Source organism: Ovis aries, chromosome 11 (genome assembly GCF_016772045.2).
Source record: "Ovis aries strain OAR_USU_Benz2616 breed Rambouillet chromosome 11, ARS-UI_Ramb_v3.0, whole genome shotgun sequence".
Classification (NCBI taxonomy): domain Eukaryota; kingdom Metazoa; phylum Chordata; class Mammalia; order Artiodactyla; family Bovidae; genus Ovis; species Ovis aries.
Window position 1 is genome coordinate 47,958,662 of NC_056064.1, and position 27,854 is coordinate 47,986,515.

Consider the following 27,854-nt stretch of genomic DNA (forward strand, 5'->3'; position numbering starts at 1 on the left):
CCTAAGCCAAGGGATAGATCGGAATGCTGGAAGGGCCCCGTGCCCTGGGGCGGTGGGGGGTGGTCTTATTATCATCACCACAGACAAGGTTCTGTCCCCTTAACTTTTCTTCCTTGGGGTCCACTGAGGAAGGAGGTAGTCACGGTGAGGGTGCTTCTTCCCCCAGACTACTGATAGCTTACAGTGAAGGGTGTCAGACTCATCATCTCCAAAGAAGATTTAGCTTAGGGACCAGAGACCAGGCTTGATCCCTCAAGAGCTTTTGTGTAGCAGGGTTTTATTCAAGTATGAAAAGCACAGAGAAAGTTTCTGACGTAGACATCAGAAGGGAATGGGGAGTGTCCCCCTCACTAGCGTTAGCAAGGGAGTTATAGACTTTTTAAGTTAATTATTACAATAAATCAAAAGAAAAGATCTTGCTAGACCCACTCCCATAATTTACATTTTAAGATAACAGGATTAGCCCGAAGGTTTTCATGAAGGAAAAACTGCCCTCAAGCAGGATACATTGTTGTTATATAATCCTCAGCACAGAGTTTAAATTGAGTTGTTGTAATCATCAGTTTTTGGGCTTAAAGAAAAAAGCATTTTATGTGACTAAGGACTTCCCTTATAGTTCAGTTGGGAAAGAATCTCCGTGCCTTGCAGGAGACCTGGGTTCAATTCTTGGGTCCGAAAGATCCCCTGGAGAAGGAAATGGCAACCGATTCCAGTATTCTTGCTTCTTGCCTGGAGAATCTCAGGGACAGAGGAGCCTGGCGGGCTCCATGGGGTCACAAGAGTCAGACACGACTTAGTGGTTATACCACCAATACCATGTGTGGAAGGCTAAGGAATGGAGAGAAAAAAAGACGTTTGTTCTTTCCTCCTCCTTGAGAATTCCAGACCTCTTTCTCCTCCTCCTTGGGGACCCCAGACTTCTTATCAACCTACTTAGGAATTGACTCTCTCACTACTATGATGCTGAGAGCCTCATGATATGAGAACAGACATCAACTCTGGAGCCCACGCCAGCTTCATCAGGGAGCTGCAAACAGCCCTGGAGCCCCCGTGTCCCTCTCGTGTCTAACAACCCCTTTCTACACCTGGAAACCCTTCTTACCCCACTTCCATCCCCAACCAGGCCCTCTCCCCGGTGTGAATGAATCTCGTCTCTACCAGATGGAGACCGTGAACAAACCTGATCTCTGATTTCTCATCCTTAGAGCCCCATCCAGGCCCTAGAAGCCACATGAAGGCCAACCCTGTCCCATTGATCGCTGCCCGGCTGGCAGAGGCCTGGGAGACGGAGCCCTCACTCGACCTCCTCCCCTTCCCCTCTCTCTGGATGACCAGGGCTGTGGGGTCCCCATTTGGCCCAATAACAGAACTGGAGGTAGGAGGCGAGGACGGCTTTTGTTTCCATGGCTCTTGGAAGGCCCAGAGTGGCAGGGGAGGCCTGGCGGGGAGGTTCCTGGAGCCAAGCCATTGGGCCCCCACACTCACCCCTGGATGCTGGCTCTGTTGGCAGAAGAGAGCAGTCAGAGCCATGTCCTGGAGGGCCACGTGGGAACAGAGTGTCTCTCTGCCCCTCTGGGCCAGGGCGGGTCTCCCCACCCTCCCTCAGGAGGAAGGAGTCACTCAGGGTCCCTTCAGGCTGGGAGCCTGGTGCCCGGGCGGGTCGGCTTGGGGGCACACCAGGGTCTGGGTTTGCTGGGGCTCAGGAAGGCCTCTGAAGGAGAGGGCGGAGGGAGGCTGAGGAGACATTTGGAGACAGAAGTTCAGCCAGGCCTGGTGGCTCCCCTTCCTGGCCATTCCCAGGAGGAGACACAAGGACACGGGCTTAAGAACAGGTGTTTGTATTGAGGCTGCTTCACATGGTCTCTCCCCAGGCCTGGACCAGCCTAAGGAGCCACACTGAGTTCCAGTGGCCTCCATGACGGTGGCCGCGCTGCCCGCAGGGGCTGTGCCCCGTGGCTCCCTATCAGCCTCTTCTAAGCGGCTTGCACTCAGGTGTTACCTGTCCACCATCGGTACTGGCACAGGAGGACGAGAGTCACAACCACGAGCAGCAGCACTGTCACAGTGGTGATGAGGGCCACCATCGGGGTGTTGGGCTCGGGCTCTGGGGAGGGAAGGGCTAGAGGTCACAGAAGTCCTCTGGTCCCTGGTGCCAGGCTCCAGAGGGCCAGCTGTCTACCCGTCACCCAGCCACCCACCCCTGGGCAGCCTGCTGTCACTCTGCATTGCAGGGACGAGTGGAAAATGGTGCTGTCACAGGAGGGAAGGAGGACCGGGGTCTGGGCCACCAGCTGGCCTCTGTGAGACCATGAGGGCAGATGGACTCAGATGGTGCCCTTGCCATGTGCTGCCAGATCTCATGGTCTGCACTGTGGCGAGGTCCAGGCCAAGCCCCTCCCTGGGCAGAGATGAGGGAGCTTTGGCCAAACTCTGAAGACAAAGAGGATCTTGACCATCTAGGGTCATAGAAGCAGGATTCCTGGGGACCTTTGGGGTCAGTCAGGTCAAATTTATCATTGGAGAGAGGGGTCAAGGCCAGAGACAGGAGCTTGACTTGGTTAAGGTCACCCAGCTCACTCATGACCAAGCAACTAGTCAGGGTCCAAGCCAGGAACTCGCCAGGCGCTCCAGGGAACCCCAGGGACCAAGTGTCGTTTCCCCGAGTGCCTCCCCTGAGCTGGCAGAGAGCCGGGCAAAGGCGTTTTCTTCCCCTGAGGGCTGAAAGTGAATGTCTCCCTACCTGATCTGTGGGCTCCCCCTCACCTTTGACTTCAAGCCTCTGGGGATCTGAGACTCTGTGGACGAGGCCACCGCCGCGAGAGCGCAGGTCCATCTGGGCCTCGCACAAGAAGTTATGGTGGCCGTCTTCCCTGTGAGCTGTGGTGTTATGGCTGACCACGGCATCTTGGGGGGAAGGTGCTGTCCCCACAAAGGTCTGAATGTACAAGATCTCAGTACCACGAAGCAGGGTGACAGTGAGGCCTTCGAGGGGCGCCACGGCGGGGACCCTGCACTCGATGGTGAACAGTGTCCCTGCGGCCACTGAGGTGGGCCACAGCGTCAGGAGCACTTGCTTTGGAGGGTCTGCAGGAAAGCGGAAGGGAGGTCTGCTCAGGATGGGGATGCTGCTCAGGCAGGCCCCACCCGGCCCAGACCCTCCCCTGTGACCACGGTGTCCTCAGGAAGTGGGCTGGGGTGGGCAGGAGGAAGCAGTTCAGGGTGAAGGATGTCTGGGTGGCAGTTTCAGGGACCTGATGACTTCTGGAATGGACAAGAGAGGAGGTGCCCTGGTGTCTACAAAGAAAAGGTTCAGAATCAGTTCAGTCAACTAGAAAGATAAAAGTTTTGGCTGTGTCTGTTTCCTCTCCATAAATTCAATGGAAATTTCAAAAATTAAACAGTTGGATAGTTTTGTTGAGAGAGACTTAGAAGGGAGTATTCTCTAGAATGGGGCCATAAATTGTGAGGGTCTTCAAGGGCGGGGGCCAGAGTCAGACCTGCCTTGGTTTTCAGGATCAGGTTTAAAACTATCTGTATCCCTTAGCGTTTAAACTCCATGGTACCCTGAGTCCCCTTTAATAAAAAAGAAAAAAAAAAGATATTTATTTCTTTGGTTGTGCCAGGTCTTAGCTGTGCTATGTGGGATCTAGTTCCCTGACCAGGGGTCAAACCCAGGTCCCCTGCATTGGGAGTGCTGAGTCTTAGCCACTGGACCACAGGGACATCCGTCTGCGTTCATTTTTGAACTAGAATACCTAGCCCTCATTACCCCCAGGATAATATGTAGATTTTGGACATCTTTATACTCATTTGACCCACTAATGACAGTTCTGAGTGATACCCTGGGTGCCAAGCTTCTGGGAGAACCCTGGTCTCTCCATGGTTTCTTGTGGCTGGTGGGCAGGTGTGTGTGTGTGTGATGGTCACACATTTGCAAAGGGCCCTCAGGGGGAGAAAAGACCATGACCTTCTTTCCACAATGTGAATGGGTTACTGGAGAGTGTGCCAGCCGTCCTGATCAGGTCCCTGTTTCTTGTCACGAGATGTGGGGTATTCTGCTGATTGGGGTGCTCCCCAGCTAGGAAGGGACTCTGAGAAACGATGTTTAGATTTGTTTAAGCCTTGCTTGGATTGTTCGCTTCTGAGCAAACTCAAAATCCCAGTTGCTGGCAGGGTTCGAGGAGGCCAGGGGAGGGAGTGAGCAGATTCTGAGCCCGTGGCCTGGATCCAGGAGCCCAGGGAGGTGGGGACCATAGGACAGTGCCCAGGAGCAGTGACAGAGCCGCTCTGTGTGGGTTTGCAGACCCAGGCTCTGGCCTCGGGGAGCAGGGCCCGTGGGCGACACTCACAGAACACGGTGATGTTGAAAACTTTCGTCTCCTGCCTGCCGCCGCAGGTGAAACTGCACAGGAGCTCTACGTCCTTGGAGATGTTGTCGACCTGGAACAGCTTCCACTGAGCCTGGCTCTCCAGGAGAATATTGTTTAGCTCTGTCTCCAGAACAAGCTTCTCGGGGTCCGTGCAACTGGCAGTACAATTAAATAACTGAGACTCTCCGGACTCCACCATCAGAAGCTCTGGCTCCACGAACGCCTTCACACCAGACCCTGGAAGGACAGAAAACACTGCTCAGCAGATACCCCCGCTGCCCTGCCGGCGGCGCTGCCCACGATGCGCAGTCTCATCAACGGGTCCCTTCTGCTCCTCCCTCCGTTCAGACATTTCTGCCTCTGGTCTAGACCGAGGGGGATGCGCCCTAGCTGTCTCCCTGTCCCGACTGCTCTTCCAGCTTGTCCCCTCCAGGTGAGTCTTCCTCATGCACATCTCCTCTCCCCATGGAGATTCTATTCGAACTCGCCCCCAGCCCAAATGACCCCTCCTCTGCGAAAGCCTCCCTGAACTGGCGGTGGATCGTGTCCTCTCGGGCCCCGTGTCCGTGAGTTCGGCTCCTCCCCACTCCTTCCCTCTCTTCAGCAAATCCCTGTAGAACACCGGCGGCGAGGCAGGCACGGTTCTAGGCTCTGGGGAGCCCTCAGAGACGGAAGAAGTTCAAAGCTCGCCCTTGTGGAGCTCGCACTGCCGTGAAGGATAGAGTAACCAACAAGCGAACTAGCCAGCCTGCCAATTGGTGGGAAGTGCCCAAGCAAGGAAATAAGGAGTGGGGTGGGGAGGCCACATTAAATACTGTGCTCAGGACAGGTTTCATGGAAGCACTGACATCTGAGGAAAGGAGGAAGGAAATGAGGGGAGCTTGGCTGCCAGCTGTCTGCAGAGGGCAAAAAACCCCCAGCGCCAAGACCCTGGGCAGGGAGGACACCAGGATGGCTGGAGCCCAGCGAGGAAGAAGGCCCAGAAACTGAACTGATCTCGGCCAGCTGGGCCTGTGCTGTGCCCTGTGTTCCCGCCACACCCACCCGTCCCCACCTAGCCCTCAGCTGGGGAAAGAGAAAGGTTCTCTAGGGAAAGAGAGCTGCCTTTCAATCCCGAGTTTGCCAGCTCTGTGGCCTTGGGCAAAATGCTTTCCTTTTCTGAGCCTCAGTTTCTCCATCTTTCAAATGGGCTAGTAATCCCTTTCCTGCATGGTTATCATGAAGGAACCTGACAGGTTTTCCAAAACAGAGTGCTCACACCTAGAAGCATTCTCCTTCACCGTCCCCTGGACCACCCAGAAGGGGCTTCGTTTGCACTTTGATGGTCAGCAGAAGACGATGCCGTCCATTGCCCTCTGCTGTCCACTGGGCCACCTCTGAAGACCAGCTGGGATGTGCCCTCACTTTCCCTTGAGCCCCAGCCTCCCTTGGTCTCCCATCAGTCTCCACGACCTGCCACATCCACACACCCTGAAGCTATGGGGCCTATTCAACCCAAAGTGTGAAGGCCAGGTCCCCCATCTGCTGCCCCGGGGTCATGGGGTCCTGGGGAAACCAGGCTTGCATAGCATCCCACACCTGTGGCGGGCAGCCACTGTGCTCAAAGCCTCTGAGACTTCGGGACAAGGACCCCCTTCTCCACACAACACCAGGGGAACAGGGGCCCTAACCTCTGGCTGGCACACACCCAGTCTGGACCCCCAGGCTCACCTCGGCAGCAGAGCAGGGCAAGAAAGGCTGCGAGCGTTCCACAGCCACCAAAAGGGGACATCTCAGGTAGCGTTTGCAGGCTCACAGGAAACAGCTGAGGACTGCCTAAAGAGAGGTGAAGGGCTCTAGTCAGGCAGTGGGCGGGGGAGGACTTGCAGCTGCAATGTGGAACCCCCAGCCTTCTGTAAGCTGATGACCGTATTTCCTCTCATTATCTGCGTGGTCTTGGGCAGGCCACGTGGAAGGCCAGCTCCCAGGGCCACAGGTCTGCAAGAAGTGGGGCAGAGGAAGCCAGGAGTCAGCTGATAAGAGGGACTTACCTAGTCCTCCTGGCACGGTCCTGTGTGGGGTGGGGCGGACACCCGGGGCTCGTGTGTGTGATGTGTGCACAAGGGTGCCAAATCTGGGGAGCCTGACTCCCACAGGACACTTTATTGGTGTCAACAAAGGAGGGACCTTCCAAGTTGGAAAGAGGGTTTGGGAGGCGATAGCTGGACATCCTCCTCCTTCCTCTGGCCCCCTCCCCTTTTAGATTTCTGGTGATGCACAGGGTCCCCAGGCACTTTCTTGTCTCTTTTCTTAGCTAAATGTGATTTCACGTTACTAATTCAAGGAGGAAGGAAAGGGAAATGAGCATTTCATGGATGCCTATTCTCTTATGGACTAAGTTAGGTTTTAATACATTGTCTCATCATCACACCAAATCTACCAATGTTGATTGTGGATCTGGGGAAGTTCAGAGCTCAGGTGAATTATAACTTGCCTAAATCACAACGATATCAGGTGATGGAACTGCGGTGAGAATTTAGGAATGAGGAGCGTTTGGTTGGAGAATTGGTAGTTGCCAGGGATTAAAGGGAGGGAGACACGGACTGAAAGAGCAGAGAGGACTTTAGGACGGAGAAGCTGCTCTGTTTGCTACAACAATGGCGCATACGTGTCAGTACACACTTGCCCAAACCCACAGAATGTAGACACCACGACTGAGCCGTAATGTCGACGGCGGTCTTTGGGTGATAACGACGTGTCAGTGCAGGTTCATCAGTCATAAGGAATGGACCCTCTGGTGGGGGATGTTGGTAACAGGAGAGGCTGTGCATGTGTGGGGACAGGAGGTATGTGGCAAGTCTCCTTTTCCCCTAAGTTTTTCTCTAAGCCTAAAACTGCTCTTCTCAAAAGAAGTCTACTAAAAAAAAATGGAGATAGTGGAGGACAGAGGAGCTGGTGTGTTATAGTCCATGGGGCTGGAAGAGTCGGCACGACTTAGAGGCTGATCAGCAACAACAGAAAAATAGCTCAAACACAGCACCTTGGAAGGCAGCCTCCTGGGTCAGGTGCTTGTCAGCTACGGATTGTTGTTGACAGTGCAGGCTTGTATGACTTCCCTGTGGGTCCAATCGTTCAGACTCTGCTTCCAAGTGTTTGATCCCTGCTCTGGGGAACTAACATTCCATATGCGCATGTCATGGCCAAAAATAAAGAAACTGCAGGTTTTTAAACTCAGTTTTTAGCAGCTTTAGAGGAAGACATGGTCTGAGTCCTTTCTAAATTCTCATGTCAGATTACATTTTAAAAAAATGCGTATATTTACTTGGCTGCGCCAAGTCTTAGTTCTGGCATGTGGGATCTAGTTCCCTGACCAGGGATGGAACCCAGACCCCATGCATTGCAAGCTGGAAGTCGTAGCCACTGGACATCCGGGGAAGTTTTTCGGATTACCCTTTAGAATATTTAAAACACAAAACCCAGTTCTACATCGTTTATGAGACACATCTAATGAATAAGAGTGGTGAATGGTTGACAGTTGAAGAATGAAAAAAGATATACCAGGCAAAAGCTAACCAAAAGAAAAGTGGGGAAAGTTCTATTCATATCGAAGAAAAAGGAATTTAAGAGAAAAAATATTTATTAGGGCTACAATGAGTACCTAGATTAAATGGTCAGTTCATACAGAGATTATAATTGTTGTAAACTTGTAAGCACTTAGCTTGAAGGAACAACAAAGAGATAAAATCATCATCACAGCAAGAAATTTTAATACAACATCTCTCTATTATGAATAATGAAGCAAATGTGAAAAGATGCTCACCATCATTCATCATGAGCGAAAGGCACATCAAAACCACAATGAGACATCACCCTACCACTGTCAGAATGGTTATCATCAAAGACAACAAATAAAAACACTGGCAAGGGTGTGGAGAAAAGGGAACCCTCGTGTCCTCTTGGTGGGATTGTAAATTGGTGCAAATGCTGTGGAGAAACGTGTAGAGGTGCCTCAAAAATTAAAAATAGAACTGCCGTATGATCCAGGAATTTCACTTCTGGGTATTCTCCTGAAAAAAACAAAACCACTAATTCGATGACATATATGTACACCAGGGTCCACTGTGGCATCATTTCCAATAGCCAGCATGAGAAAGCCACCTGAATGTTCATCCATAGATGCTTGAATAAAGATGTGTTTGGTATAGCTACACAACAGAATATTATTCAGCCATAAAGAATGAAATCTTGCCGTTTTCCACAACACGGACAGACCTAGAGGGCATTATGCCAAGTGCAATAACTCAGACAGGGAAAGACAAATACCAGATGATCTCACATATGTGCAGAATCTGAAAAGCAAGACAAACAAAACCAAAACCAGGCTCCTACTTATAGAGACCAAATGGGTGGTTGCTGGAGGCAAAGGGGCTGAGCAGGGTCCAAAATAGATGAATGGGATTAAGAGGTGCAAAGCACCAATTACAGAGCAAGCCACAGGGATGCAATACAGCATCAGGAATATGGTCAGTAATATTGGAATAACTTTGTATGGAGACAGGTGGATGCTAGACTTATTGTGGTGATATTCGCATAATGTATGCAAATACCAAACCGCTGTGTAGCACAGCTGAAGGTGACATAATACTGTATATCATAAGCCAGTCTAAAAGTTTAAAGTAATGTATGTTGCCATTCCCAAAGAAGAAGACTACAGATTCATAGAAACTGAAAGCAGAGCAGTGGTTGCCAGGGCCTGGGGGCAGCAGAAGTGGTGAGTTGTTTGTTTGTTTAATGCGTATAGACTTTCAGTTTTCTAAGATAAAAAAGTTTTGAGATCCATCATGAAAAAATGTGAATATAACACAACCAAATGTACATTTAAAATCAGTTAAGTGGGGTATTTTGTGTTAGGTGTATTTTACCATAATTGAAAATTAACTTACACAACATTGTAAATCTTCAATAAGCTTAAAAATTAAAAAGTTAAATCATTTATTCCAAGAAATATGACACCAAGCAGACCAAGTCCTAGAAAAAGTGGTTCAGTGCAGTCGCTCCGTCGTGTCCGACTCTTTGCAGACACGCAAAAAGTACCTCACTTGATTGAAGAAGAAATAAAAAGCCTGAATAGTTCTACAACTATTATAGAAATTACATCCATAATTTGAACTCTCCCCACAAAGAAAATATCAAGTCTAGATAGCATTACAGAAGTTTAAGTGGGGATAATTCTAATCTTACAAAAACTCTCTCTGAGAATGAAAATAGCAGGAACACACTCTCGTTCTAAGAGGCCAGTGTACCCTTAATACCAAAATGAGACAAGAATAGGATGAAATAGAAAAATTAGAAGCCAGTGTCACTCATGAATAAAAAGGCAAAATAAAAATACAAACAGACCAAATCTAGGAGTGAATTAAAAATATTAGACATCATATCCAAGTTAGGCTTAGCTATGAAAAGCTGGTCTCACGATAGAAGAGAAAGCTGCCAATGTCATGTATTATTGTTGGGAATAGTGAACTGCGGTGCTTTATGTCACAATACTTCTGCGCTCCTCTGAAATCATCTGTATTTACAGCAGATAATTTCCTGCAACCTGAGACTCATCTTATGTTCCATGACCCCACCTCAAGTTTATACCATGCTTCTGTTTTGCTTTTTTGCCTCAGGGTCTTCTTCAATGCTTTAGGAGTCACTTAGATACCTGTTAGTGTTTCTTAGAAGCCTAGGACTGTCAAGTTCCCTAACATGAACCCCTCAACCAAGGAGAGGCCAAGAGCTAGGAGAAACGTGTTCCAGCCTCTTTGTTTTGGGGAGGCAGTTCTAGCCAGCATCCTGTAGACCTATCAGGGATTCTGGAAGGCTTGAGCCCCCTTTGCTCACACCTGCAGCATCAGCTCTGCATCTTCTGGTGGCTTTCTCTCCCCTGTTCCAGTCTTATTCCTTCACTCCCTCCTTCCTGGCCTCGGTAATTAAGTAATCCACCTGAAATAATCTACCTGAACTGAAGTCCTGTTGCAGGCTCTACTTTAAAGGAGTCCAATCTAAAAACTTATGTTACAGTTTTAAGAAGAAAAAACATGATCATCTTAACAGATCTAGAAAAAAAATGATGACGTTCAATATTCTTTCATGATAAAACCTCTTAGCAGACTAGAAGGAAATATCCTTAACATGACAAAGGAAACTTAGACAAAGTTTGCATATGTACTATTATTTCTTTAACATCTGTATTATTTTTTTAATGAGTAAATCTTAGGGGCATTTCCTTTAAAATCTGGAATCAAACAAGGATGCCCACTATCTTTGCTTCTATGTTGACATTTTACCAGAGGTCCTAGACAATATAGTAAGACAAGAAAAAGAAATTAAAGGCCTAGGGATGGGAAAAGAGCAAAATCACCAGTGTTTTCATATGATATGGTTGCCTAGATAGAACATTCAAATGAATGATCAGACAAATGATTCAAAATAATCAGAGATTTTAGCAAGACAGCTAGCTGTAAGATCAATATCCAAAAAGAAACTGCTTTTGTATATAATAGTAACATACAAAAATGTAATTTAGGACTTCCCTGGTGGCCCAGTGGTTAAGACTCTGCACTTACACTGCAGGGGCCACAGGTTTGATCCCTGGTTAGGGAAGTTCTGCACCCTGCCAGGAGTATCCAGGAAAAAAGAGTAGTTAAAAAGGCACACTATGTATAGTAGCAAAAAGATAGAAGTAACACATATACAGAAACAAAAAGACAGCAGAATATAAGACCTATAGTCAGAAAGTTATAAAACACAATTGAAAGACATTAAACACAATTTAAATAAATGTAGAACCCGCCCATGTTCATGAGTAAGGGATTCAATATTATAATGAGGACAATTCTCTTCCTATAGATTTAATGCAATTTCAATGGATCCAAATAAGGGATTTCATGGAAAACAAAAGATGATTCTAAACCTTATTATGGAAAGAACAAAAGGACCAAGACACCCCTAAAGAAGAATAAAATGAGGGGATTTGCCCTACTAGATATGAAGACTTACTATAATATATAATTTCAGTGTTGATATAGGCAAATTAACCAATGGAACAGTGTAAAAGTGCCCAGAAATAGTCTTGCGTGAAACTCACACACCTGACAAAAATGGCACTGTAGATCACCGGGTGGAAGAGGGAGATAAAAATGAATGATGCTTGATCAACTGGTTAACTATATGGAGAAAAATGATGGGAAATAGATCCCTACATTGCTCTCTTCATTGGGAGGGATGTATCCCTTCATTCCTCACCTGGAATGAAGAAATCAATTCTATCTAATTTAAAGATCTACATGTAAAAGAACACTTTAAAAACTTTTGTAAGAAAATATATACTTAGTCACTCAGTCGTGTCCAACTCTGCGAACCAGTGGACTGTAGACTGCCAGGCTCCACTGTCCATGGGAATTCCCAGGCAAGAATGCTGGAGTGGGTTGCCGTTTCCTACTTCAGGAGATCTTCCTGACCCAGGCCTCCCCTCCCGCAGTAGCTCCTGCATTGCAGGCAGATTCTTTACCGCTGAGCCACCAGGGAAATCCATAAGAAAATACAGGAGAGTATGTTTACGTCCTTAGGGCAAGGAACAACTTCCTAAGCAAGACCTCAAGATCACCACTGCTAGAATAAACAACTGATAATTGTGAGTATATTAAAGACATCATGAACATTTCAAGGAAAACAAAACCTCTCAACTAATGAAAAGATGCTTTTACTCAGTAAGAGCCGGGGAAGTTCAAACCACAATGAGGAACCACTTTATATCTACTGGATTGGCAGAAGTTAAGCAAGTCCACACGACCAGTTGTTGGAGAGGCTGTCGGTCAATAGGAACTCGTATATTGCTGGTGAGGGTGTATTTTGGTTCTCTGAGAAATAATGAGGCATTATCTTCTAATGCTGAATAGTGTTATATCCTATAACCCACAATTCCACCTTCGATATATGCCCTACAGAAACTCTTGCACTAAGAAGCAGACGACCTGTCCCGTTCTTCATCTGTATGACCCTGAGCAAGTCTCTTTAATCTCTGTGTGCCTCAGTTTTCTCTTCTGTAAAATGGGATTAACCATAGCACATGCCTTATGGGAATGGTGTGTGGATTAAACTATTTAAATGACAATATTAAAAGGTATTCAAAACAGTAGCTGGCACACAGAATAGGTTCTACAACTATTTCATAAAATGAAAATCAATGGATGTGATAAAGCACTCAATTAAAGAAAGAATCAAGAGAACAATAACAACAGACTTTGGGAGGCTGGTTATTTATGTCTGGGTGGGAGGTGAGTGGCACAGTAGGTAGATGGAAGGTTTGGTGGCAGTTCATCCTTGAGTGCTGGGTTCCGGGCTGATCGTCAGGTTATCTCACTGTGCAATGCACATGCATGTTACATATAAGTGTTCATTATGTGTCACATATTACATTTTACAAAAGGAATACAAAGGGAAAAGAGAAACTCCTACCTATCTAGAAAGAAGAGGCTCCTTGGAAGTATGAGCCACAGGATAGGAAAGTCCCTTCTAACCAGGTAGGATTTCACTGAATGGGATTCATCAGGAACCTTGGGTGTGACCCCAAGAGGCTGGGGACTATACTTGTCCCCTAAGCATCAGCTCTGAGCTCAGTCCAGATGACCTGGACACATGTGGGCCGTGGCGGGAAGGCAGCCCCACGCTTCTAAGAGGGTGGTGTGGTTGACAGCGCAGGAGAGGAAGAGAAAGGACAAAAACAGGAAATAACCACCAAGCAATAGGTTGTTGGACTCGGAGAGATGGCTGACATGAGCTCCTCATGCAAGGACCAAGGAGCCGGCGGAAATTTTGTAGCAACTCCAGCCCCTGGGCTTATGAGGAGACAGGGAGAGAAAGAACAAGAACTCAAGTGTTGATTGACAATCTATCCCAAGCCCTTTCCACTCTGGCAAGAGGGAAGCAGGGAGCACCACCTTACCTGTATCAGCAAACGGGTGCTGCCGTGACGGGGAAAGAGGGTGGCCGAGGTCCAGCTTCCAGCAGCCGTTGTTTCCTGGGCTGCTGCTGGTTCAACAAGTGTTGCCTGGTTTTTAACTGACTTTCCCTTTCAGAAGGCACATGCTTCCATTCCCAGCTCGGACCCCTACTAACATCACTTTCTGTTTATTACCTCTTGTTTTCAACCCCGGTAAATATATATTGGGGCTTCCCAGGTGGCTCATTGTTTAGGGATCTGCCTGCCAAAGTGGGAGCCAATTCCTGAGTCAGGAAGATCCCCTGGAGAATGAAATGACACCCCACTCCAGTGTTCTTGCCTGGGAAATCCCAAGGACAGAGGAGTCTGGCGGGGTATAGTGCATGGGGTCCCAAATAGTCAGACATGACTGAGCATGCACGCATGCATTCAAGGGACAAGACAGTTGAGGCCACAAATGCTGAAGACTCCCTGGTTGGGGATCTTAGCTCCTCAACCAGGAATTAAGCTCGGGTCACAGCAGGGAAACTACTACTCCCTACTGGACCAGCAGGGAATTCCCTCTGCACTTTTTTTTTTTTTTTTGGATGTGTGGTTTCTGTGCTCCTGGGGACCTTGGATGAAGGAGACAGATCGGGGATGAGCCGCCCACTGAACCCCTGCAGGAGGCTTGTCTACATCAGGGAGCAGGGCCTTCCCTGTATATGACATGCCAACCACCAAACACTTCTACTTACAACTAAGAACAATTGTGTTCTGAGATCTTTTCACAGCCGCCACTTCACCTAACAATTAAAAACACCCTCCTCTGGCAGAGTAGTTTGTACCAAGAGGCAGTTTCAGAGCTGGTGCTAGACAGCCAGCTGGGCTCACCCACAAGCAGAGGTTTTGCTCTCACAGGCCTGCCCCTCAGCGCCTGCCACTGAAAGTCCTGGCTTAGGAAAGACACAAATGAGTATGCGTCTGGGACCAAGACAGGGCTTTCCTGGTGGCCGAGTGGTAGAGAGTCCACCTGCCAAAGCAGGAGATGCAGGAGGCTGGGGTTCGATCACTGGGCAGAAAGATCCCCCAAAGGAGGCAATGGCAACCCGTTCCAGTATCTTGCCTGGAGAATCCCATGGACAGAAAAGCCTGGGGGGCTCCAGTCCATGGGGTTGCAAAGAGTCGGGCACAACTGAAGCGACTGAGCACAGCCCTGGAGCCCCCGGGTCCCCCTCGTGCCTGCCAACCCCTTTCTACACCTGGCAACACTTCTTACCCCACCCCAGCCCCAACCAGGCCCTGTCCCTGAGGTGAATGAGTCCTGTCTCCACCACATGGAGACCTTGAACCAACCTGATCTCTGATGCTGGTGAAAGCCCCTTACAGCCCCGTCTGAAGGAGTCTTTTGGGTCGAGAAAAGAAAACAACAGTTTCAAAGGCCCTTGCTGAATCATCTAACATCGGAGAAAACAAAACAAAACTTTAGGTCCCGCCCTGATGCTACAGGCTGGTTCCATCTATCTGTGACTTATCACCCTCTGTCCAGAAACCTCCTACCCCCACACATGCCTAGAAGACTTATCATCCCCTGTCCAGAAACCTTCCACCCCCTACAACTGCCCGGAGGACTTATCACCGCCTGCCCAACTACAAATGCCATCTCAACTAAAGAATACCCAAAACATCCCGCCTGATTAATGTCTCCCTTATCCCTTCCACAAGCCTCCCTACAAATATGGGGCCTCCCTGATCCCTCTCCACACTCAGCCTGATTGTTAGGCTGGCTGTCGCCCCTCCTTGCCTGAATAAAGGTAACCTATTGCTATTGAGGTTGTTGTTCCGCTTTCTGCCTCGGCCCGAACTATACCTTACACCGTCCAGGATCCAGAAGCCACATGAAGGCCAACCCTGTCCCATTGATCGCTGCCCGGCTGGCAGAGGCCTGGGAGACGGAGCCCTCCCTCGACCTCCTCCCCTTCCCCTCTCTCTGGATGACCAGGGCTGTGGGGTCCCCATTTGGCCCAGTAACAGAACTGGAGGTAAGAGGCGAGGACAGCTTTTGTTTCCATGGCTCTTGGAAGGCCCAGAGTGGCGGGGGAGACCTGGCGGGGAGGTTCCTGGAGCCAAGCCATTGGGCCCCCACACTCACCCCTGGATGCTGGCTCTGTTGGCAGAAGAGAGCAGTCAGAGCCATGTCCTGGAGGGCCACGTGGGAACAGAGTGTCTCTCTGCCCCTCTGGGCCAGGGCGGGTCTCCCCACCCTCCCTCAGGAGGAAGGAGTCACTCAGGGTCCCTTCAGGCTGGGTGCTGGGTGCCCGGGCGGGTAGGCCTGGGGGCACACCAGGGTCTGGGTTTGCTGGGGCTCAGGAAGGCCTCTGAAGGAGAGGGCGGAGGGAGGCTGAGGAGACATTTGGAGACAGAAGTTCAGCCAGGCCTGGTGGCTCCCCTCCTGGCCATTCCCAGGAGGAGACACGAGGACACGGGCTTAAGAACAGGTGTTTGTATTGAGGCTGCTTCACACGGTCCCTCCCCAGGCCTGGACCGCAGCCTAAGGAGCCACACTGAGTTCAGTGGCCGCCATGACAGTGGCCGCGCTGCTCACAGGGTCTGTGCCCGGTGGCTCTCTATCAGCCGTCTCCAACGGTCATGCACAGGGTAATGACCTGTCCGCCCCCGGTGCCACTTCTGGCTGAAGACAAAGCACAGGAAGACGAATGTCACAAACACGAGCAGCAGCACTATCATGACCGCGATGATGATCACCATCTGGGTGTTGGGCTCGGGCTCTGGGGAGGGAAGGGCTAGAGGTCACAGAAGTCCTCTGGTCCCAGGCGCCAGGCTCCAGAGGGCCAGCTGTCTACCCGTCACCCAGCCATCCACCCCTGGGCAGCCTGCTGTCACTCTGCATTGCAGAGATGAGTGGCAAACGGTGTTATCACTGGAGGGAAGGAGGACCGGGGTCCGGGCCAGCAGCCGGCCTCTGTGAGACCATGAGGGCTGATGGACTCAGAGGGTGCCCTTGCCATGCGCTGCCAGACCTCATGGTCTGCACTGTGGCGAGGTCCAGGCCAAGCCCCTCCCTGGGCAGAGATGAGAGAGCTTTGGCCAAACTCTCTGAAGACAGAGGATCTTGACCATCTAGGGTCACAGAAGCGGGACTCCAGGGGACCTTCGGGGTCAGTCCAGTCAAATTTATCATTGCAGAGAGCGGTCAAGGCCAGAGAGAGGAGCTTGACTTGGTTAAGGTCACCCAGCTCACTCATGACCAAGCAACTAGTCAGGGTCCAAGCCAGGAACTCGCCAGGCGCTCCAGGGAACCCCAGGGACCAAGTGTCGTTTCCCCGAGTGCCTCCCCTGAGCTGGCAGAGAGCCGGGCAAAGGCGTTTTCTTCCCCTGAGGGCTGAAAGTGGAGGTACCCCCTCCTGATCTGTGGGCTCCGCCTCACCTTTGACTTCAAGCCTCTGGGGATCTGAGACTCTGTGGACGACGCCACCGCCGTGAGAGCGCAGGTCCATCTGGGCCTCACACAAGAAGTTATGGTGGCCGTCTTCCCCGTGAGCTGTGGTGTTATGGCTGACCAAGGCATCATGGAGGGAAGGTGCTGTCCCCACAAAGGTGTGATTGTACAAGATCTCAGTACCACGGAGCAGGGTGACAGTGAGGCCTTCGAGGGGCGCCACGGCGGGGACCCTGCACTCGATGGTGAACAGTGTCCCTGCGGCCACTGAGGTGGGCCACAGTGTCAAGAGCACTTGCTTTGGAGGGTCTGCAGGAAAGCGGAAGGGAGGTCTGCTCAGGATGGGGATGCTGCTCCGGCAGGCCCCACCCGGCCCAGACCCTCCCCTGTGACCACGGTGTCCTCAGGAAGTGGGCTGGGGTGGGCAGGAGGAAGCAGTTCAGGGTGAAGGATGTCTGGGTGGTAGTTTCAGGGACCTGATGACTTCTGCAATGGACAAGAAAGGAGGTGCCCTGGTGTCTACAAAGAAAAGGTTCAGAATCAGTTCAGGCAACTAGAAAGATTAAAGTTTTAGCTGTATCTCTTTCCTCTCCATAAATTCAATAGAAATTTCAAAAATTCAACAGTTGGATAGTTTTGTTGAGAGAAACTTAGAAGGGAGTACTCACTGGAATGGGGCCATGAATTGTGAGATTCTTCAGAGGTGGGGGCAAGAGTCAGACCTCCCTTGGTTTTCAGGATCAGGTTTAAAACTATCACTATCCCTTACTATTAAACTCCACAGTTCCCTGAGTTCCTGTGTTTTTTTTTTTTTTTTTTTTAACTCAAGATTGATTTCTTTGGTTGAGCCAGGTCTTAGTTGTGCTATGTGGGATCTAGTTCCCTGACCAGGGATCAAACCCGGGTCCCCTGCATTCGGAGTGCTGAGTCTCAGCCACTGGACCACCAGGACATCTCTCTGGGTTCATATTTGAACTAGAATACCTAGCCCCCATTACCCCAGGATAATATGTAGATTTTGGACATCTTTACACTCATTTGATCCACTGATGACTGTTCTGGGTGATACCCTGGGTGCCGAGCTTCTGGGAGAACCCCGGTCTCTCCATGGTCTCTGTGGCCGGTGGGCAGGTGTGTGTGTATGTGATGGTCACACATTTGGAAAGGGCCCTCAGGGGGATATAAAACCTCGACCTTCTCTCCAGGAGGTGAATGGGTCAGTGGTGGTTGTGCCAGCCCTCCTGATGGGGTCCCTGTTGCTTGTCACGGAATGCAGGGTGTTCTGGTGATGGCGGTGCTCCGCAGCTGGGAGGGGACTGTGGAAATGACTTTTAGATTTGTCTAAACCTTGCTTGGATTGTCTGCCTCTGAGCAAATCTCAAAATCCTGGTTGTGGCAGGGTTCGAGGAGGCCAGGGGAGGGAGTGAGCAGATTCTGAGCCCGTGGCCTGGATCCAGGAGCCCAGGGAGGTGGGGACCATAGGACAGTGCCCAGGAGCAGTGACAGAGCCGCTCTGTGTGCAGACCCAGGCTCCGGCCTCGGGGAGCAGGGCCCGTGGGCGACACTCACAGAACACGGTGATGATGAAAACTTTCATCTCTTGCCTGCCGCCGCAGGTGAAACTGCACAGGAGCTCCACGTTCTCGGAGATGTTGACGACCTTGAACAACTTCCACTGAGCTTGGCCCTCCAGGAGAGTCTTGTGTAGGGCTGTCTCCAGAACAAGTTTCTTGGGGTCCGTACAATTGGCAGTACAATTAATTACCTGAAACTCTCCAGACCCCACCATCAGATGCTTTGGCTCTTTGGGTACCTCGAACAACTCCTCACCAGACCCTGGAAGACCAGAAAACACTGCTCAGCAGACAGCCCCGCTGCCCTGCCTGGAGGAGCTGCCCGTGGTGGGCACTCTGATTAGGGCACTTCTGCTCCTCTCTTCTTGTGCAGACGTTATTGCCTGTGGTCTAGACCAACGGGGCTACCCCCTAGCTGTCTCCCTGCCCCTGCCTGCTCTTCTTCCAGCTTCTCACCTCCAGGTGAGACTTTCTCGTGCACATCTCCTATCCCCAAGATGAATATATTCAAACTCGCCCCCCAGCCCAAATGACCCCTCCTCTGTGAAGGCCTCCCTGAACTGGAGGTGGATCGTGTCCTCTCAGGCCCCGTGTCCATGAGTTCGGCTCCTCCCGCACTCCTTCCCTCTCTTATGCAAATCCTTGGAGAACACCGGCTGCGTGGCAGGCACCGTTCTAGGCTCTGTGGAGCCCTCAGAAACGGAAGAAGACCAAGACTTCCCCTGTGGAGCTCGCACTGCCGCGAGGGACACAGAGTAACCAACAAGCAAACTAACCTGTCTGTCCGTTGGTGGGAAGTATCTGGGAAAGGAAATAGGGAGTGGGGTGCAGCTGCCATGTTAATACTGTGCTCAGCACAGGTTTCATGGAAACGGTGACATTTGAGCTAAGGATGAAGGAGATGAGGGCAGCTTGGCTGGCAGGTGTCTGCTGAGGGCAGAAAACCACCAGCACTGACCCTGGGCAGAGAGGAGGCCAGGGTGGCCAGAGCCCAGGGAGGAAGAAGGTGAGGAATCTGAAGTGGTCTTGGCCAGCTGGGCCAGGGCTGTGCCCTGTGTCCCCGCCACACCCGCACGCCCCCCCTAGCTCTCAGCTGGGGCAAGAGGGAGGCTCTACAGGGAGAGAGAGAGCTGCATTTAAATCCCGAGTTTGCCAGCTCTGTGTCTTGGGCAAAGTGCTTTCTCTTTCTGAGCCTCAGTTTGTCCATCTGTCAAATGGGTTAGTAATCCCTTTCCTGCATGGTTGCCACGAAAGCACCTGGCAGGATTTCCAAAACAGAGCACTGAGCACATGGAGGCATTCTCCTTCACCGTCCCCTGGACTCCCTGGAAGGGGCTTCGTTTTCACTTTCCACTGACCTCTGCTGTCCACTCGGTCACCTCTGAAGACCAGCTGGGACATGCCCTCACCTTCCCTTGAGCCTCAGCCTCCCTTCATTTCCTCATCAGTCTCCACGACCTGCCACATCCACACACCCTGAAGTTATGGGGCCCGTTCAATCCAGTGTGTGGAGGCCAAGACCCCAACCTGCTGCCCCAGGGTCATGGGGTCATGGGGAAGCCAGGCTCACACAGCAGCCCACACCCGTAGCAGGTGGCTGCTGTGCTCAAAGCCTCAGCAACTTCAGGACCAGGACCCACTTCTCCGCATGATACCAGGGGTACAGGTGACCTACCTTCTGGCTGGCACGCACCCAGTCTGGACCCCCAGGCTCACCTCGCAGCAGAGCAGGGCGAGAAAGGCTGCGAGCGTTCCCCAGCCACCAAAAGGGGACATCTCGGGTGGCGTCCACAGGCTCACAGGGAACAGCTGAGGACTGCCTGCAGAGAGGTGAAGGGCTCCGGTCAGGCAGGCGGCGGGGGAGGACTTGCAGCTGCAGTCCGGAACCCCCAGCCTTCTGTAAGCTGATGACCGTATTTCCTCTCATTATCTGAGTGGTCTTGGGCGGGCCATGTGGAAGGCCAGCTCCCAGGGCCACAGGTCTATAAGAAATTGGGCAGAGGAAGCCAGGACATAGCCTAGTTCTCCTGGCACGCTGCCATCAGGGGTGGGGCGAGCAACCGGGACTCATGTGTGTGTGGACACAGGACAGTCACCGCTACAAGCCCCAGATCTGGGGAACCCCGAATCCCACAGGACTCATTATTGGGGTCAACCTAGGAGGGACTTTCCAAGTTGGAAAAAGGGTTTGGGAGGCGATAGCTGGACATTCTCCTCCTTCCTCTGGCCCCCTCCCTCTTAGATTTCTGGGATACACAGGGTCCCCAGGCACTTTCCTGTCTCTTTCCTTAGTTAAATGTGATTTCACGTTAACTAAGACAAGGAGAAAGGAAAAGAAAACTAGCATTTCCTTATACCTACTCTCTGTTATGACCAGCCTAGATAGCATATTCAAAAGCAGAGACATTACTTTGCCGACTAAGGTCCGGCTAGTCAAGGCTATGGTTTTTCCTGTGGTCATGTATGGATGTGAGAGTTGGACTGTAAAGAAGGCTGAGTGCTGAAGAATTGATGCTTTTGAACTGTGGTGTTGGAGAAGACTCCTGAGAGTCCCTTGGACTGCAAGGAGATCCAACCAGTCCATTCTGAAGGAGATCAGCCCTGGAATTTCTTTGGAAGGAATGATGCTAAAGCTGAAACTCCAGTAGTTTGGCCACCTCATGCGAAGAGTTAACTCATTGAAAAAGACTCTGATGCTGGGAGGGATTGGGGGCAGGAGGAGAAGGGGATGACAGAGGATGAGATGGCTGGATGGCATCACTGACCCGATGGACGTGAGTCTGAGTGAACTGTGGGAGTTGGTGATGGACAGGGAGGCCTGGCGTGCTGCGATTCATGGGGTCGCAGAGAGTCAGACACGACTGAGAGACTGAACTGGACTGAACTGAACTGAACTCTCTGTTAGGGACTAAGTCAAGATTTTAATACATTGTCTCATCATCACACCAAATCTACCAATTTTGATTGTGCATCTGAGGAAGTTCAGGGCTCAGGTGAGTTAATAACTTGCCTAAATCACAATGATATTAGGTGATGGAACTGCGGTGAGAATTTAGGAATGAGGAGCGTTTGGTTGGAGAATTGGTGGTTGCCAGGGATTAAAGGGAGGGAGACACGGACTGAAAGAGCAGAGAGGACTTTAGGACGGAGAAGCTGCTCTGTTTGCTACAACAATGGCGCATACGTGTCAGTACACACTTGCCCAAACCCACAGAATGTAGACACCAAGACTGAGCCGTAATGTCGACGGCGGTCTTTGGGTGATAACGACGTGTCAGTGCAGGTTCATCAGTCATAAGGAATGGACCCTCTGGTGGGGGATGTTGGTAACAGGAGAGGCTGTGCATGTGTGGGGACAGGAGGTATGTGGCAAGCCTCCTCTTCCCCTAAGTTTTGCTGTAAACCTAAAACTGCTTTTTTTTTTTAATGGAGACAGTGGAGGACAGAGGAGCCCGGTATGTTATAGTCCATGGGTCTAAAAAGAGTCAACACAACTTAGAGACTGAACAAGAACAGAAAAATAGCTCAAACACACCACCTTGAAAGACAATCTTCTTGGTTAGGATTCTTGCCAACTATGGATTGTTGTTGAACATGCAGGCTTTTAGGATTTTCCTTTTCGGGTTTCCCTGGTATCCAGTCATTAAGACTCTTCGCTTCCACACAGAGGGTGAGCCTTGGAGCCCTAGTCTTTGATCCCCTCGGAATTAACATTTCATATGTGCATTGCATGGCCAAAAAGAAAGAAAATGCAAGCTTTTAAACTGAGTTTTTAGCCAGGTTTATAGGGAGTCATTTGTTCAATCATTCCTAAATTCTCATCTCAGATTACATTTTAAAAATATTTAAACAGAAAACTTAGATCTACATTTTTTATGAGGCATGTCGAATGAATAACAGTGTGAAATGGTTGAAAGTCGAAGAATGATAAGATAGCTTTTGCCTGAAAAGCTAACCAAAATAAAACCAGGAAAGGTCTGTTCATATCAAGCAAAAGGGAATTTTAAGACAAAAATATTTATTAGGGACAGAGGGAGTACCTAGATTAAAGGATCAGTTCATCTGGAAATTATAAGAGTTCTAAACTTGTGAGCGCTTAGTTTGAAGGAAAAACAAAGAGATAAAACCATCATCATAGCAAGAAATTTTAATACAACATCTCTCTATTATGAATAATGAAGCAAATGTGAAAAATGATCAACATCATTAACCATCAGGGAAATGGCAAATCAAAACCACATTGAGATATCACCCACCACTGTCAGAATGGTTATCATCAAAAAGGGAACAAACAAAAAGCATTGGCAAGGGTGCGGAGAAAAGGGAACGCTTTTGTACTGTTGGTGGGATTGTAAATTGGTACAACTGCTGTGGAAAAAAGTATGGAGGTGCCTCAGAAAATTAAAAATAGAACTGCCATATGATCCAGCAATTTTACTTCTGGGTATTCTTCTGAAGAAAACAAAAGCACTAATTCGAAGACATATATGCACATAAATGTTCACTGTGGAATCATTTCCAACAGCCAACATGTGGAAGCAAATTGAGTGTTCATCAATGGATGCATGGATAAAGATGTGCAGAATATTATTCAGCCATAAAGAATGAAGTCTTGCCATTTTCAACAACACAGATGAACCTAGAGGCTGTTATGCTAAGTGCAGTGAATCAGACAAAGACAGTTACCAAATATGATCTCACTTGTATGTGGATTCTGAAAAACAAAACAAACAAAACCAAAACCAGGCTCCTAAGTACAGAGAACGAATGGGTGGTTGCTGGAGACTAAGGGGCTCCAAGCTAGATGAACGGGATTAAGAGGTATAAAGCACCAATTGAAAAATAAGCCACGGGTATGTAAAACAGCATAAGGAATATGGTCAAATGTTTTGATAACTCTGTATGGAGAGAGGTAGATACTAGACTTATTGTGGATAACTTCAAAATGTATGCAAATACCAAACCACTGTGTAGAATACCTGAAGCCTACATGATATTGTACATTATAGGCCAGTCCAGGAACTTAAAATAATATATCTAGTAAATCACAAGGAAGACTATACAGATTCATAGAAACAGAAAGTAGAACAGTGGATGCCAGGGCCTGGGGGCAGGAGGGAATGCTGAGCTGTTTGTTTAATGGGTGTAGAGTTTCAGTTTCACAAGCTAAAAAAGGTTCAAGATCCACTGTGAAACAATGTGAATGTAAGACAACCAAATAGACATTTAAAAATGGTTAAGTGGTGAAATTTGTTATGCGTATTTTACCATAATCGAACATTTAATTAATACAATGTTGTAAATCAATTACACTTCAATGAAGTTAAAAATTAAAAGACTATAAATCATTTACGCCAAGAAATATGAAACCAAGTAGACCAAATCTTAGAAAAAGTAGAACTTACCTAACTTGATTGAAGAAAGAAAAAGCCTGAATAGTTCTACAGCTATTAAAAAAATTACATCCATAATTTGAAATCTTCCCACAAAGAAAACATCAAATCTAGACAGTGTTACAAAGGTTTAAGTAGGGATAATTCTAATTTTACAAAAGCTGTTTCTGAGAATGAAAATAGTAGGACATGCTCTCTTTCTATGAGGCCAGTGTAACCTTAATACCAAAATGAGACAAATTAGATGAAACAGAAAATTTTTAATTAAATTACATTTTATGTTATATTTTAATTTATATTATGAATATATTTTATATATTATATTTATATTATACATTTTGTTTATGTTATATTTTATATTCATTCATGAATATACATGAAAAATAAGAAAAATACCTAGGAATGCATTGAAAATATTAGACATCATATCCAAGTTAGGCTTAGCTATGAAAAGTTGGTTGAATGATAGGAGAGAAAGCTATGAACGTCATTTATTATTGTTGGTGGTAGTAAATTGTGGTGCTCTAAGTCACATTGCTTATGCCCTTCTCTAAAATCAGCTGCATTTACAGTGGATAACTTCCTGCAACCTTAGACTCACCTTATGCTCCAAGGTCCCACCTCAGGTTTACACCATGTTTCTTTTTCCTTTTTTTTTCTCAATCTTCTTCAAGGCTTTAGGAGTCACTTAGCTACCCGCTAGTGTTTCCCAGAAGCCTAGGAGTGTCAAGTTCCCTAATGTGAAACCCTCGACCAACAAGAGCCAAGAACTGGCAGATACAGCTCCAGCCTCGTCCTTTTGGAGAGGCGATGCTGGCCAGCATCCTGTAGACCTATCAGAGGTCCCGACAGACTTGAGCTTCCTTTGCTCACACCTGCAACATCAGTTATGCGTCCTCTATTGGCTTTCACTCCTTCCCTGCCCCAGTCTTCCTGTTCCTTATTTCCTGCCTCCTGGCTTCAATAATTAAATAATCTACCTGAACTGTAGTCCTTGTTGCAAGCTCTGCTTTTGAAGGAGCCCAGACTAAAAACTTACATTATGGTTTTAAGAAGAAAAAAACATATGATCATCTTAACAGAGCTATGAAAAAAAAATGATGACATTCAACATTCTTTCATGACAAAAGCTCTCAGCAAGCTAGATGGAAATGTCCTTAATGTGATAAAGGAAAATCAGAGACAGTTTTTATACGTACTATTATTTATTTTACATATGTATTATTTTCTTTGATGAGGAAATTTTAGGACATTTCCTTTAAAATCCAGAACCATACAATGATGACAACTATCTCTGCTTCTATGTAACATTTTCCCACAGGTCCTAGACAATATAGTAAAACAAGAAAAAGAAATTAAAGGCCTAGGCATGGGAAAAGAGTAAAACCATCAGTATTTTCATATGATATGGTTGCCTAGGTAGAAAATCCAAATGAATGATCGATTGGGTGAATGATTCAAAATAAGAGATTTTTGCAAGACAGTTAGCTGTGAGACCAACATCCAAAAAGCAATTGCTTTTGTGTATAACGGTAATATACAAAACTGTAATTTAGGACTTTCCTGATGGTCCAGTGGTTAAGACTCTGCACTTCTACTGCAGCGGCCGCAGGTTTGATCCTTGGTCAGGGAAGTTCTGCATGCTGCATGGAGTATCCAGGGGAAAAAAGTAATTTAAAACGCACACTACGTATAGTAGCAAAAAGATAGAAATTATATATATGTATATATACAGAAGCAAAAAGATAGCAAAATGTACATAAGACCTATAGTAAGAAAGTTATAAAACACTATTGAAAAACATTAAGTACAATTTAAATAAATGTAGAACCAGCCAATGTTCATGACTAAGAGATTCAATACTATAATGAGGACAATCCTCTTCCCACAGATTTAATGAAATTCCAATGGATCCTAATAAGGGTTTCATGGTACACAAAAGATGATTCTAAAACTTATTATGGAAAGAACAAAAGGACCAAGACACTCCTAAAGAAAAATAAAATGAGGGAATTTGCTACTAGTATGAAGACTTACTTTAAAATATGATATTGGTATAGATGTAGATAGATTAACCAATGGAACAGCATAAAGTGCCTAGGAATAGACTTGCATGAAACTCTGCAAAACTAGCATTGTAGATCACGGGGTGGAAGAAGGAGATATAAATGAATGATGCTACTAGATCAAGTGGTTAACTGTAGGGAGAAAAAAGATGGGTTTTGACAGAATCCGCCTTCTAACCAGGTAGGACTTCATTGAATGGGATTCATCAGGAAACTTGGGTGTGACCCCAACAGGCTGGGGACTATACTTGTCTCTACTTCACATGGAACGAAGAAATCAATTCTATCTAATTTAAAGATTCATATGTAAAAGAACACTTTAAAAACTTTTATAAGAAAATATGTTTAGTTGCTAAGTCATGTCCAACTCTGTGACACCATGGACGGTAGACCACCAGGCTCCTCTGTCCATACGATTTCCCAGGCAAGGATACTGGAGTGGGTTGCCATTTCCTACTTCAGGAGACTTTTCTGATCCAGGGGTTCAAACCCTGGGCTCCTGCAGCGGCTCTTGCATCGCGGGCAGATTCTTTACTGCTGGGCCACTGGGGGAGCTCATGAGAAAATACAGGAGAGTATGTTTATGTCCTTGGGGCAAGGAAAGATTTCCAGAGCAAGACCTCAAGGTCACCACTGCTAGAATAAACAACTGATAATTGTGAGTATATTAAAGACATCATGAATATTTTAAAGAAAACAAAATGTCTCAACTAACGAAAAGATGCTTTAACTCAGTAAAAGCCGGGGAAGTTCAAACCACAATGAGGAACCACTTTATATCTACTGGATTGGCAGAAGTTAAGAAAGTCCACACGACCAACTGTTGGAGAGGCCGTGGGTCAATAGGAACTCGTATATTGCTGGTGAGGGTGTATTTTGGTTCTCTGAGAAATAATGAGGCATTATCTTCTAATGCTGAATAGTGTTATATCCTATAACCCACAATTCCACCCTTAGATATATGCCCTAGAGAAATTTTTGTACTAAGAACCAGAAGACCTGGTTTCTGTGTGACCCTGAGTAAGTCACTTTATCTCTGTGTGCTTCAGTTTTCTCTTCTGTAAAATGGGATTAACCATGGCACATTCCTTATGGGAAGGGTGTGTGGATTAAACGAATTAAATGAAAATATTTAAAAGGTATTCAAAACAGTAGCTGGCACACAGAATAGGTTCTACAACTATTTCATAAAATGAAAATAAATGGGTGTGATAAAGCACTAAATTAAAGAAAGAATCAAGAGAACAATAACAACAGACTTTGGGAGGGAGGTTGTTTATGTCTCGGTGGAGGTGAGTGGCACAGTAGGTAGATGGAAGGTTTGGTGGCAGTTCATCCTTGAGTGCTGGGTTCCGGGCTGATCGTCAGGTTATCTCACTGTGCAATGCACATGCATGTTACATATAAGTGTTCATTACGTGTCACATATTACATTTTACAGAAAGAATACAAAGGGAAACGAGAAATTCCTACCTATCTAGAAAGAAGAGGCTCCTTGGAAGTATGAGCCACAGGATAGGAAAGTCCCTTCTAACCAGGTAGGATTTCACTGAATGGGATTCATCAGGAACCTTGGGTGTGACCCCAAGAGGCTGGGGACTATACTTGTCCCCTAAGCATCAGCTCTGAGCTCAGTCCAGATGACCTCCACCCATGTGGGCCGTGGCGGGAAGGCAGCTCCAGACTTCTAAGAGGGTGGTGTGGTTGACAGAGCAGGAGAGGAAGAGAAAGGACAAAAACAGGAAATAACCACCGAGCAATAGGCTGTTGGACTCAGAGAGATGGCTGACATGAGCTCCTCATGCAAGGACCAAGGAGCCGGAGGAAATTCTGTAGCAACTTCAGCCTCTGGGCTTACGGGGAGACAGGGAGAGAAAGAACAAGAACTCAAGTGTTGATTGACAATCGATCCCAAGCTCTTTCCACTCTGCCAAGAGGGAAGCAGGGAGCACCACCTTACCTGTATCAGCTAACGGATACTGCCGTGATGGGGAAAAAGGGTGGCCGGGGTCCACTTCCAGGAGACATTGTTCCCTGGGCTGCTGCT

General features: G+C 48.0%; 3 protein-coding genes and 1 non-coding gene across 11 annotated transcripts in view; 2 read left to right on the top strand and 2 right to left on the bottom strand.

Annotated features, from left to right (window-relative positions):
• The window catches only part of PRR29 (proline rich 29), a 44,248-nt gene extending 28,376 nt beyond the window's left edge, over positions 1-15,872 (top strand). The window contains exon 5 of the transcript XR_009595363.1: positions 15,852-15,872. The gene's annotated coding sequence lies outside the window, so the exon portion shown is untranslated. The remainder of the gene's footprint in view (positions 1-15,851) is intronic.
• Positions 261-14,842, bottom strand: LOC101102254 (intercellular adhesion molecule 2-like). Of its 6 annotated transcripts, none has more exons than XM_042256171.2 (7): positions 14,671-14,842; positions 13,339-13,421; positions 6,081-6,185; positions 4,350-4,607; positions 2,764-3,084; positions 2,000-2,104; positions 261-828 (listed from the first exon to the last, which is right to left on the bottom strand). In XM_042256171.2, the coding sequence occupies exons 1-7, from the start codon at positions 14,769-14,771 to the stop codon at positions 794-796; spliced, it is 1,008 nt and encodes a 335-aa protein (XP_042112105.1). In that variant the 5' UTR covers positions 14,772-14,842; the 3' UTR covers positions 261-793. The 6 variants fall into 6 exon arrangements, with proteins under 6 accessions (XP_042112105.1, XP_042112104.1, XP_042112108.1 ...); XM_042256170.2 differs by having other exon boundaries at positions 13,339-13,424; XM_042256174.2 differs by having other exon boundaries at positions 13,339-13,503; positions 14,671-14,724.
• LOC121820715 (intercellular adhesion molecule 2-like) lies at positions 7,969-27,854 on the bottom strand. 3 transcript variants are annotated; one of them, XM_042256827.2, is made up of 5 exons: positions 27,768-27,854; positions 20,065-20,330; positions 18,344-18,610; positions 16,763-17,083; positions 7,969-16,103 (listed from the first exon to the last, which is right to left on the bottom strand). In XM_042256827.2, the coding sequence occupies exons 2-5, from the start codon at positions 20,273-20,275 to the stop codon at positions 15,916-15,918; spliced, it is 987 nt and encodes a 328-aa protein (XP_042112761.1). In that variant the 5' UTR covers positions 20,276-20,330; positions 27,768-27,854; the 3' UTR covers positions 7,969-15,915. The 3 variants fall into 3 exon arrangements, with proteins under 3 accessions (XP_042112761.1, XP_060250925.1, XP_060250924.1); XM_060394942.1 differs by having other exon boundaries at positions 7,969-17,083; positions 20,065-20,168; XM_060394941.1 differs by having other exon boundaries at positions 7,969-17,083.
• TRNAV-UAC (transfer RNA valine (anticodon UAC)) lies at positions 10,925-10,997 on the top strand. The gene has a single exon. It is a non-coding gene; the product is annotated as a tRNA-Val (tRNA).